At 43.7% G+C, this 13,234-nt stretch overlaps 2 protein-coding genes across 2 annotated transcripts in view; both read right to left on the bottom strand.

The window, feature by feature from the left end:
- sik2b (salt-inducible kinase 2b) overlaps positions 1–7,518 on the bottom strand; it is a 43,018-nt gene extending 35,500 nt beyond the window's left edge. The window contains exons 1-2 of the mRNA XM_060075446.1: positions 6,356–7,518; positions 227–343 (exon numbers count right to left, since the gene is read on the bottom strand). Of these exons, the coding sequence (XP_059931429.1) occupies positions 227–343; positions 6,356–6,493 (255 nt within the window). The 5' untranslated portion in view covers positions 6,494–7,518. The remainder of the gene's footprint in view (positions 1–226; positions 344–6,355) is intronic.
- Positions 7,519–8,551: 1,033 nt separating this feature from the next.
- laynb (layilin b) overlaps positions 8,552–13,234 on the bottom strand; it is a 5,863-nt gene continuing 1,180 nt past the window's right edge. The window contains exons 2-7 of the mRNA XM_060075447.1: positions 12,564–12,873; positions 11,891–12,051; positions 11,244–11,288; positions 10,699–10,767; positions 10,095–10,212; positions 8,552–9,434 (exon numbers count right to left, since the gene is read on the bottom strand). Coding sequence (XP_059931430.1) covers positions 9,098–9,434; positions 10,095–10,212; positions 10,699–10,767; positions 11,244–11,288; positions 11,891–12,051; positions 12,564–12,873 — 1,040 coding nt within the window. The 3' untranslated portion in view covers positions 8,552–9,097. The remainder of the gene's footprint in view (positions 9,435–10,094; positions 10,213–10,698; positions 10,768–11,243; positions 11,289–11,890; positions 12,052–12,563; positions 12,874–13,234) is intronic.

Here is a 13,234-nt window from a genome sequence, read left to right as displayed (position 1 = left end):
CAACGAAGAACTAACAACATTCTTTGTATGCTGAAAGAAATGTAACTGGTAGTAGAGTAGTAGGTGATTTTTTTGACAATAGAGCCAACTTGAAATCGGCCAATGTGAATAAGGCAGATTATTACCTATGGTAGGCGATCAAACCAAGCCCCCATGTCCCTGCACATCTTCATTTAGAGTTGTGTCAACTTATGCCATGATTTGAAAGAGGTAAACAGGGGCCTACCTGGTACAGCTTTATAATGTGTTGATGGTCCAGCATCTTCATGATCTGGACCTCTCTGTAGATCTTCTCCAGGTTAACAGCATCCAGCTGGGTCTTGTCGATTATCTTGATGGCCACCTACAAAAACAGAGCAAGTGTCCACAACTTCAAATTTGTTCAAGTCAATGTTTATCTTGATAAGTAAATAAAGACCTGATTCTTGGGACTGGATGCTACGTTCATCCATCATGCTGAATTTTGCTTAAGAATAAACAAAGAAGCTCCCTTAGCTTCAAGACCCCCTCACAACACACACACAAAATGGAGATATAATGATGCAAATACGTAATTAAATGGAAGGTAGTCTCAGCTATTCTCACTCTTAGGACTCAAGAGTTTTCTCTATAGTTCTGAGTAAGATGTAGCGACATGACTGCACTTTGTCAGCCCGATCTTGCAGAATTCAGATGACACACATCGAACGTGAACTTATGGCTCATGTGACAAGCGCACACACACGCACACGCACACACACACGTTACAGCAAGTCCCTATTATTACTTGGTCAAATGCCTTGACTCTGTTTCATAAAAAAAATAAAAATAAATCAACGTCCATAAAGCTCAGAGCACAGTATATATAACTTATTAGGGCTGTAACGATATGCGTATCAAACCGAAAATCGCGATACTCAAAGCCACGATCCTGTCTCGCGGTGTGAGAAGGCAGAAGCGCGATATGCCCTTTCTAACTCTTCGGTCAAATTGTCAGATTGAAATTTGCTAATAATTTGTCTAAATAATAGTCTGCTGACAGCGCCCCCTCCTATCGATGCCGTAAATATGTGCCCTCTCTGTGATCACAGCTCTCCGTGGCTACAGAGGATTGCATTTCTCCACAGCCGTCGAAGTCCTCATATGCGATATGAACGACATTTATCCAGAGTTGGCCAAGCGCGAAAAAAATTGCCTGTGTGATCCTGTCTCTATTGTTTTGTGTGATTTGACTGGCAGTTTGTCTGCTTATAGGTCGGAATGAAGCGGCCACCGATTATTGACAGGATGGGTACTTTATTCTACCGGACTCGTTCGCTTCTTCACTAGACACACGCGCTACCGCTCGCTCTCCTCGCTCGTCCACTCACTCGCTGACGTCACTCACACACGCATACGCACACTGCCATTCTCCCGCACACACATATGCTACTCGTAACACTATGCCTCGTTATTGCGACGTTCATGTTTTTCCTCATCTATTGAAAGTTAGGCTATTAAACATGTTGCATTCTATACGGCCTGATTATGTCATTATTTAAGCTACATAGCCTAATAAGAAGCGCTAATAAGGATATTTGAATAAACCAACCAAACAGTTAAAGGGGCCCTATTACGCCTCGTTTCCACATACGTATGTTTTTCGTATCCGTGCTTCCGTAAATTTACGGAAGGAGTCGCTAGTGTTTTACGTACGGGCATTACTTTATTTACGGACAAAAGATGAAGGAGTTCAAGTGCCTCGGGGTCTTGTTCGCGAGTGAGGGTACTATGGAGCGTGAGATTGGCCGGAGAATCGGAGCAGCGGGGGCGGTATTGCGTTCGCTTTACCGCACCGTTGTAACGAAAAGAGAGCTGAGTCGCATGCAAAGCTCTCGATCTACCGGTCGATCTTCGTTCCCATCCTCACCTATGGTCATGAGGGCTGGGTGATGACCGAAAGGACGAGATCGCGGGTACAAGCGGCCGAGATGAGTTTTCTCAGAAGGGTGGCTGGCGTCTCCCTGGAGACCTCGGGGAAGAACCAGGACTAGGTGGAGAGATTATATCTCAACACTGGCCTAGGAACGCCTCGGGATCCCCCCGTCAGAGTTGGTCAATGTGGCCCGGGAAAGGGAAGTCTGGAGCCCCCTGCTTGAGCTGCTCCCCCCGCGACCCGACCCCGGATAAGCGGATAGGAGACCGGTACTTTGGAACATGAGGATCGACATATGCAGAGATAAAAACAAACCAACCAGGCTTGGAAAGAGATCGCCGAGGAGTTTGGCCTGCCAGGTACTTAGCCTACAAGTTTTGTGAAAAACATAAAAACGTTCATACGGTATCTCCGTAAAACGACGGCGAAAGTTCAATTTTTTGAACGTATATTACGGACATACCGGACAGAAATTTTACGGAGGGGAGGAGTCTCGGAGGAAAAACGGACATTACGGAGAATCACATAGGAATGAATGGACTTTCGGTCGGAGACGGTTGAATCGCATACGAGAATGTACGTATGTGGAAACGAGGCGTTATGCCTACCAGCAAAAAGCATCCTCCAACTGCAATCTTTGGTTATTTCTTTATTAATTTAGCTATACTTTAATAGTATTATTTCGGTTCAAATCTGTTCAGTGTTCCAAATTATTTGTTATTAAATGTTACATTAAGATAATTGGTATTTAAGTGTTGTTTAAATAAAATGCTTTTTAAATTTAAAAGAATCGTGGGATGTATCGAACCGTGGGTCAAAAATCGTGATACAAACCGAATCGTGAATTTGTGTATCGTTACAGCCCTATAACTTATATATAACTTAAACACATTTCTCTGACCATCTTAGGCTTCAATATTGTGTTTTCTTTGTGCATGAAAGGCAATATATATACTTCAGAAATCTCTCAAATCTCACTGAACCAAGCCGGAATGAGTAAACAACAATAGACCACTGATGCTATCTTAGTATTCACAATAGTTTGCAGCAAGCAAACTGTAAACAAGAATCAATGACTCCAAACATCTTCCCCAACTCAGCCAATGAAAAGTTGTCCCTAAAGTCAGCACACTGATATTATTTTGATTTCTAGAAACTCCTAGCTCTGGGTGGCATCCCACGTAGATATGCACCAAAAACAATGACAGCTAATGCATATCCTGCTGTATATATCCTGAGACATTACGACAGTGGGAGTATCGCCTGATGAATCCATCTGATGAAGCAAAACATGGGACTGTAGTCTGTCCTAGCTCACGAATCGACTATTAAAATCATTTGTGGCTTAATTTCTTATCTTTACAATCCTATCAAATTTTCTTGATACATTTAAACACAACTGGTCAAAAGCATATTCTTGCAAAACAAAGATCCTTACATTGTATAATGACACGGCATGGGCTGGGAAAACTCTCCAATAATACATAGAAATTCTGTTGTCGTCATTATCAGAAGAAGTGCACACACAGACAAACATGAACACACACAAAGGGCATCGTGAACAATGCAAGGTCATTAGAGGTTAACCAATTGGGCGAGGAGGAATGTTGTCAGTGGAATGGACCGAAGGTTATGGGAAGACAGATGTTAGTGAATGTTAGCAAATGACTGGTAGCAGAGCCTGCAGTAGGTTGAGCCAAACCTGCAATGGCACAATTAGTAAACCTAGAGTTAAAAATAAATGACCATTATGTACATGATGACTCTGAATGACCCAAACATCTTTCGGCCCTTTGTTTTTTTAAAAAGCAGGTAGGTTAGGAAGTAGGTAGCACTGGGAGATTTTTTTAAATTTAATTGATACATTTTTCCTTTCATACGCTTTGTGAAATGTAAAACTGTGAAAAGTTGTAGACTCTCTACGTTTTTGGCAGAAGTTCTTGGAAGGAGTGTTGGTGTTATGACCAACGAGAACTTTGTAATATTTTTTTTGTAATGTTGTTATATGACCTTTATAATGTACATGAAGTGTGCCACACACTGTGGCGTTATACTGAGAAGCCTAACCCTTTATCGGACTTGGACATCCAAATGAATCGCTGCTCAGACGGAGCTCGACCCGTACCGTGACTTAACACTACACTATAGGTGTCCGGGAAGCCTAACCCTCTCTCGGATGCGATTATCTAAATCAACAGCTGTCCAGAACGAGCTCCACACATCCGCACATTCATACACACCTTGGCCATATAGTGTAAGTGTCTGTGGAGCTTAACCCTCGGACGCTGCAGTCAACCGCTGCCCAGAGAGAGCTCTACACATCCAAACACAGCTCGCCGCCGGTGGCCCTTGGACGTGACCTTCAAGAGTCTTCTAAAATACACTCTGGGGTCTCTTGAAGATCGTTACCGGTATTCACATACAGTTTGGCCGAGAATAGCATTCACATAGGATTTTACTCCTGTTTTTGCTAATTGGGTCTTATTTCTGTTACAGTGATAAAAGGGCATAGACTTTAATGGTGACAATCATATATGACATATTACAGCGATTATGGGGAACACATCAAACCTATGCCACCACTTGAGACAGAGACATGCGGTGGAATGGCAGGTGTGTGCAGCACCAAAAGATGCAGATGCCACCTCAAACCACAAAGCGCCTGCAAAAAGGCAGGTAACCTTGGCATTGTCATTCCTTTTGACAAGAAAGGGCCCCAGTGGCAGACGATCACAGATGCGATGACGTATTACATCGCAAAAAATATCGTCCCTTTTAATACACAGTACAAAAAAAGGGGTTTAGTAGCCTGCTGCAAACGTTGGACCATACATGTTGGTCATTTTGCTCTTCAAGGAAGAGGTTTAAAACGAAAATTGTCCATTAGTTAATAAAAAAAAAACTTATATTTTTAGGCTCAATCGCCCAGCCCTAGAATTAGGCAATGCACACAAAGGTACACCTATCAAGAAATGCATGTGTGCATGAACACACACAGACGCGCATGCACAAACACGGACACACAGAGCGTGGGGAATTTAGTACTGACACACTAGGCCAACATCTCTTCACCCAGGCTAATTCACAAGGCAGATGGGCTCACATTTAGTTGATAGTCAGCCTCCATGCCTGACCTTGCACAATGAAACACACAGCCCGTCGCTGGCCAGAGGGCTAGTCTACCGCAGCAGCTGCTATCCTAACTGACCATTGCTGAATGGCCGTTGGGCTGAACTAACGCTACATTACTTCTGACACTAGTCTACGATAATCCAAGCTGGGTTTTCCCGCCCTGGCCCCTGTATAATTTGCAACCTGTTTCTTATATAATGACAACATCCGTTTCTGCTGTGAAATCCCCTCACTATCTTCAGGCTTGAATGTGATCTTATACTACACTGGATATCTTAAAACTGCCCCGTTCCACTGTTTCCACCACAGCCGTAAATGTATTGAAAACTATTTCACTACAGTCGTTGAACTAACTAACTCCAATCACCCACGACTCATTCAATCCAGTTACTTCCTTTTTGTAAATGCACTTGATCTATGGAGAAACATCCAGGAACATTTGTAGACATAAATCCATTACGTGGGGTGTGGATTACACAGATGAATCTTGGATTGAAAGCTATATGGTGCGCCTCTTATTACTAACCAATTGGTTCAAATTATTGGGCGAGTTGTTATTATTGATGCACCCAATTTGTTATGTTATTGGGACAATACAATTGCAGGGAAAGTTACACAGGGCAGGTTCAGGTTGACACAAGTCACAATACTTCTATGGTTGTCAAACAATGTGTTCAAATGTATATTAACCATGCACTAACCATATATAAACAAGCTAAGACTATTAACTGAATTAAACAGAAAATTGTGTGCATTATTCATGCATTATTGTGTGCTTACCATAACTGAACACTTTCCAAGCTTGGCATACTCAATGTCAAGTAGGCCTACCTCATACAGCTCTTGGCACTGCTGACACACATACCGACTACATCACATCATATTTCCTATTGCATAACATGACCACCGACTCATGCTGGCTTCCGAATGAAGAGCTCATCCCTTTTTAAAATGCAACTGTATTATAGAGTGACAGATCATAACAACATTGCTTGTGTTCACGGAGCAATGTGCAACCAGTGACCGAACCCATCAATGTGATAGTTGTAGAAAACATGCACTAACTTAGGCGCTGTTAGTGCACCAGCTGGAGGTCAAAGGGTGTGCTGGTGAGTTCCAACAGCCTTATGCCTGGAGGGTGGCTATTAAAGCTTTATAGCGTAGTTGTTATGAACAGTGCTTTTATTAGAGGCATAACATGAACACATATTGGTATCGTCCTCGAATAAACGGGGTTGTCAAGAAAGAAGTGTACAAACTTATGTAACTGTTGGCCGGTCGCCTGTGTTAGCCCTTTAGGTTGAACTGTTCTGCCGACATGCGACTCACCTCGGTTTTGGTGATCCGATGTCGAGCCAGCTTCACCACCGCGAAGTTGCCCTTTCCTAGGGTGCGCTCGATGTCATAGAAGCCCACGCGGACGGGACCCCGTACGGCTGGTTTCTGGAGCGTGTCAGCCATGACCATGCTGGTCTACACGGGACTGGTGGAGGAGCAGACGGGAGCCAGACAACACGGGCAGGGACGGGGCTCGCCGACTGGAGCGCTACAGATAACGAGGAAAGGAAAACAAACCGCCCGCCGCCGCCTCCGCCACTACTGCCGCCAGAAATACGTCCATTAATAAAGGACAAAGTTGATTTCTGTGTAGCCCGGCCCGGCTTGAACATTAAAGGGGCCAACTCTTCTTCAGCGGAGCGAGACGAAGCAAGTCATTTGCCCGGGCTGTCAAGCCACGTTCTTCAATACAATAGAGCTATAATATTTCAGTCTTGGGCACCTCTATCAGCCAGAGCACACGAGTTACTTGCAAGAGGCATCATGTTCTCTGGTTGACGTACATTGACGTCAGAGCCATGGGGGTATTTGTACAGGGGGCGGGCCTCCGAAGCCGTTCCACACTTCAGTGCCAATTGGTTTCCAAGACAACCAGACCTACCTCTTACGTCAACCGGTAAAATTGCTATTCTAAAATCTGTTTGCTCGCCCGCCCGTGATTGCATGCATAGGTAACTTTGAAGTTTGGCCCTGCAGGTGCTTAGCATGGTATTTTTCTTCTCGGATTACAAAGTGTGAATATTTTTGCAAATTAAGTGGTCATTTTATTACAACAATTTTGCTGTGCAACTATGCCAACACATATTAAGATAATTATTGTAACTTGACTTGATAATATACATTATTTTATGGCATTACAATAGAGCCAACCATTTCCTCAATGAGTCAAGGTTCAATGTCTATTCTGTTGCAACATTTGAATGCATTGTCCCACTGTAGGTTTGCCTGCCACTAGTGATCAGTATAATGTCACAACTGCATAACAGCGCCCTCTGTCGGTAAATAATACCAATTTAAATTTGAAGAGAAATTATAACAAAAGCTGATTGATAAACCATCCAAGTGATGAACAAGTTCAACCACTTACTACTGACCACATCTCTCCACACAACACTCTCAAGCATAGAAAATAGTTATCCCTCAATCACACACACTAACACACACACACACACACACACACACACACACACACACACACACACACACACACACACCATTATGCAATGTGCATCCACAAACAAACCAACCGTCCAGCACAAATGAACGCACACACACAATTACATCATGTGCACATAACGACCATGCGTGTGTTCTCCCCTGCTCTCACAGCATCAGCGTAACACAGAGAACTATTGAGTGCTAAGTGGGCAGGCAGGCCAGTATTCGGCCTACACTGTCACGCATGCACTTCCTGAACGAAAGAGTTCCAGATGTGCTTTTGGCATTTCCTGTCCAACATGCTCCAGGAACACATTCGCTCTGCCTCTCCTTACGTAGGGCCCTCTAAGCCCTTGTCACCAAACCACAGCTCCACAGCGACTCTGCTTTTACCTTTCATATCTCTCATTTGCACCCACCTCTCCCTCTTGAAGAGCTGTAGCACACCAACCTGTACCTCAGAGATATCGTTTATAAAGCAATCTCGTGTGTTGATGTGTGAAAGCTGAATTTCTGGTAAATAAAAAGTGGGTTTTATCACCAAAGAAACTTGTCAATCTTTATATGAAAAAAAGCTGCTCCCCTGCCAGAAGGTCCCTGTGTTGATAAAACCCCACATTCAGGTTTGGTCGACCCATTCCAGTGAGCTCTGAGCTTTACTGCAGCAGTGAACGGTCATCTGTCATCAGTTTCCCTGTTCCCCTCCTGCTCCTTAACACCAGCCTTCATACAGGAAGGAGTGGCATAGTACTGACAGTGCATTGTAGGCTTACATCGAGAGACACAATAGACATCAAGAGACCTCCTACCCATGGAAATACAGACAGCCAGATGAATGGGTTTGTCCTGGAGCTATTTTCTTCATCATGGTATTACTTTAACGGGACGAGTGACCTTGGATTTGATCGTTAAGACGTTAGCTCTTTCCCGGTGATTGATATGCATCTACCATACCATGCCCACAGTATGTCTGTGTCCATGAACCAAATTACAATATTGGTCCAATTATTCAAATGTAAGAAACACATGTATATAAGAAGACACAATTGCTGTGTCTCTTTTATTGTATACACTTACTTTTGTTGTGATATTGAACTAACACTGCCTCATCAGAACTTGATACAAAAACCTAAACAAACAAAAAAATCCTTACTTCTGATTCCTACAATCCTGAACCAATACTGCTTGTGTGTCACTGTGGAATAGCAGTGCCCCTTTCAAATGAATACTGGATGATGACTTTATCTAGGTGGGTTTGAAATGCATATTAACCATCAAGACACTGTAATGATTAGACTTCAATCAGAAATCAGAATGACAGACTTAAAACAATGAATCCAGTGGGATTTACATCTTAGATCATGGAATTAATCGACTTGGACTCGGAAACATACAATTAGTATACTGGACACTTTATATCGAACCAAGTATAGTTTATAGAGATGAAGAAGGGCGGGGGGCGGGGGGGGGGGTGAGAGGGGAGTTGATAGCCATACATTCCGGAGTGGGGCATGAGTCACTGGAAATGTGTGGCCGTCTGGCTCCCACACAGACAGGAGCCAGCCGACAGCGGGTCTATCCATAGATCTCGTTTTCCACCCAGCCGGCGGGCGGACGTGAGCGGCGGCCCTGCTGTCTGCAAATCTCGTAGATGTCGTTGGTCACGAAGCCCTGCTCCCGCTCAGGGCACGGCAGGTTCTCGTAATCGTCACACTGTGCGCTATCCGGCGAGGAAGCGTAAAAGTACATCTTTTTGAGGTCTGCCAACGTGACGCAGCTGTCCGGGTTGGCGTAGTGGAGCTTGGTCACGTCGCTGAAGGCGTACGGGCCCTGGGTGACGCACGGGTCTGCCGCCGCCGCCGCCGCCGCCGCCGCACCGGGAAGGTGATGGGGGTCCGTGGCCGGTTTTCTCCTGAGTTAGCACAGGATGTGACATCATGGTGGGATCACCGCATTAAGATTAGGAAGGAGGAGAGGAAATTATATTGCAAATCGTCGTGCCTCAGTTACGATAACAGACTACTATCTACCTGTCTGACGTGCAACTGTGTAAAATGATCTAGATAAGGAGGGGTTTTCTTTTTGTATATATACTCTGAAGCAAAACATGTTAGAGGCTTGTTTATATGTTATGAGTCAAAGCATATAACAAGGCAAGTACTTCCAGACAATTGACTGTGTTAAAATATCATGTTACTTTATGATGGCCCATCCAGTCCTACCTTTTTCTTAGTTTTACCAGGGGAAGTTTTATCAGTCGATTCTGCCAGTCTTTGTGGATTATTCAAGTGGATTAAGCTACATCCATTTCTGACTTTTTCGAGTTTGAAAAGGTGTTTAGGTATTTCTGTAACTTCACAGTTAACACATAAGATGCCTAAGAGTTGCTTTAAGAGAATATGTAAAGAATTTAATATACTTTACATTTATATATTCTTTTGCAATTGGTTATTTAGGAAATGTAGAAAAAGCAATCAACATTTTTGCTTGGTTTGTGCAAGGAATGAAAACCAAAGAGAATGTTAGAATATGATCATGAATGAAATGGAGGAAATCATGAAAATATGATTACCTTTTAGCAACTCGACTGTAGCACAGAAACCCTGTCGCCAGCAACAATAACAGCAGTAGTACAGGCCCAGCCACACAGAGGGTGTAGTAAATGTACAGAGCGTTGTCTGACAGTGACACTGCAACAGAGACGACCCATATTGTCAACCAACACTCAAACTGTTACAATTATATTATTATTATTAAATTGAAGACACCATCGAAGGAAATTTGCCTTGCACAACCGTCGCCTACTATTCTACAATTCAACGAATGACATAGTAGCTAAGTATTGACGACAGCATATACAAACAAAATTTGAACAACAATATAATATAATAATGTAGCTTTATCAATAATTTAGTAACATATTTCCGCTTCCCGCTCATAGGGATAGAGTAGTCTTCATTATCCCCTTGAGGCAGTTTGTTTTTTGCAGCATAGAACTAATAGCCAAAACAATAATGTAGCTTTCTTTGCAACAACACTAATAACAACACATCCTATGGATTGCTATTGCCATTATCTATTTGTTTTTTTGTGTTGACAAATAACATTTTGTGGATGTATTGTCTCAAGGATAGTAACAGCATCATGCTCGATTAGTATCAAACATGACTTATCACCTGAAGGTTCAGGCAGTGCTATTTCAAGCTTTTCAATGCTCTCTGTTGTTGACGGCTTCGGGGATGTCACTAGCACAGCAGGAAGAAAATGAAGAATATGAATAAGAAGTATATGAAAGGCAAGCTATTTTATCTGTTAGTAGCATCATGTACATGTGATATAATATATATCTATATATAGATATATATATATGTAAACACATCTATGTAAAACTGGTAACCAAAGGCTATCCAGTCAGCTCCAATGAACCTCAAGTCCAGCTCCCTCTGCAGTCCCTCTGCACTCTGAAGGATATTTCTTGTTGTCTTCAATAGCAACAAGGTTATTTGATTGTAACCACTAGAGGTCTTCCTCTCCAGATGAAGAGTGGGAAGATAGGACGATTTCAGAAATAACCAAAGCTGTTCAAGGATTTGTTTGGAATGCCCTTGATCAGACTAAATCATTAAATTCACCAGAATGAAAAAGAAAAAAAAATCAATGTTTTTCTGAAGACTACTTCCAACTAAATGGACAATATGGATGTGTGCTGTTATAGATGTACCTGTGGTTACAGTTTTCCCCATCTCTGTAAATGCAGGTAATTCTTCTGTGAAGAACAAGAAAACAAGAAGAAAAGTGAAAACTTACAAAAAAAATTTGACTTAGATAGTTAACCAACACACCAACCCACCAATAACTAATATATTGGTTGGTTGGCATTAATAGGTTAATTTGTTTGCAGCAATCATTCACACAATCATTCCTAAAACCATCAAATGGTGGTCAGGGGAGGATAAATGTGTGTCTGTCTGAGTGTTTCTGCGGGTGTGTGTGTGTGTGGGGGGGGGGGGGGGGGGAGGGGCGGGTGGTATTCAGTTGCACAGAGATGCACTATAATAATTCTAGGTTATAACAGGTATACCTGCTATCTAAGCACTGTCTCAGCTCATGTTTTTCCCCGTGTCCAGCTGCGTGTGTGCTTGCGTATCAGAGGGTTTCCAGTAAGCGTGTTGAGAAAGCCTTGACTTTCTAAGGCTAACATTAACGGCCAACTAAAGCACTGGGTTCTCAAAGGCCCTTTTGACCTGGTCTCACGTGTAGACAAGGTCTGACAGGATTTGACCGAGGGACTTGTCACGGGCAGGCCCGGTTCACACCCGGGTCTACCGTCACATGAGAACCGTGAGACAGCGACAGCACCCCACCGACCTGCCAACGCATATTTGCAGACATAGTTGTTCTTGGAATTGCAGTTGTCATCGTTCCACTGGAAGAGGAAATGGCCCCTCTCGTCAGGCGGTGCGGAGGGCTGGTGGTACAGGACGGTGCACATCTCAGCGCCACATGACGGCTCATCCCAGTGCCAGTTCCTGCAGGCAGCAGGTCAAGTTACTGTCTGGTACCCTGCTATACTTATCACATCACCACCACCACCCACACTTAAATGACCACTGTGGATAGAAAATATGCGGAGGAGAGATATACTCTCTTGAACTAATTATATGTCAACGCCCGTTAACAACAATTTCCTGGGATTTCCTTTTCCCTGGGACCAAAACTAGGATGGGGCTGCAAAACATCTGGAGTTATGTATTGCTCTATTCCAATCTTGTCTCTAATTTAGGTTTAAATGTCAGGGATGAGGAATCCCAGCTCAGGTTTGATTATGTATCATGGTTCAGTTTAGTTACATTTCAAACTGGGAGAACAAAGAAAACAGCAATTTTGAGAAAATCCTTTTGATTTCATTCTCATTTGAATCTTCCTACTGTAGCATCAATCCAGCTTTCACAATTATTTTAGCGACCAGGACTCTCTGTCCTCTCCCCCTCGGCCAAAACAAACTCGAAACAACACCACGGCGTAAACCCGCGTCATCCACCTGAACTTGGCTCTGCTGCCGTCCAGCCAGTAGTACTGTGACGGGCAGGCTGGCGCGCTGGCGCCGGCGGGCCTGCTTCGCTGAGGGTTCCTGCGCAGGCCGATCCAGTAGTCCCCCTCGCCCACCTTCAGCTGCTGGATAAAGCGCTCCACCAGCCGCTGCTCGCTCTCCGTCTCGATGCTGAGCAGCTCGCCGCCGTCTGAGCGGCAGGCGAGGCGGGCCTCCTCGTAGGTCAACCGCCCCCGGCTGTCGTGGACGTAGAAGACCTGGTAGCAGGGGCGCTCCCTCCCCCGGCGACAGATCCGGTGGCCTGGAGCATGGGGAGGAGAGACAGAGACAGAAGAGGAAGGAGACGCGACTTACGATTTACATGTTTAATTGATCACCACAGTTATAAATATATCATTACTTTATTTTGCTGATGTGTGGATTATATTATTGATCCACTAAGCATTCAATCAGTAGGAATAATAACACTACAGTAACACTTTGTTTAATTTTAATGTCCTTCTTCCTATGTTCTTTTGCTAATACTAGGTTAAAATCCATCTCTGTTTGAGACTGTTGAGACCGTGGGTGGGGTTGTCATGAGATGTTACTAAACCGTATTAGGGAGGGTTGAAACTAAATTAGGCCTAGGAGTCCTGCCAGGTCTTCCCAACTTCCTGCCA

The sequence above is a fragment of the Gadus macrocephalus genome, chromosome 16 (genome assembly GCF_031168955.1).
Source record: "Gadus macrocephalus chromosome 16, ASM3116895v1".
Lineage (NCBI taxonomy): Eukaryota > Metazoa > Chordata > Actinopteri > Gadiformes > Gadidae > Gadus > Gadus macrocephalus.
The sequence above is the reverse complement of the archived record's forward strand: the minus strand, read 5'-3'. Positions and strand labels throughout refer to the sequence as shown.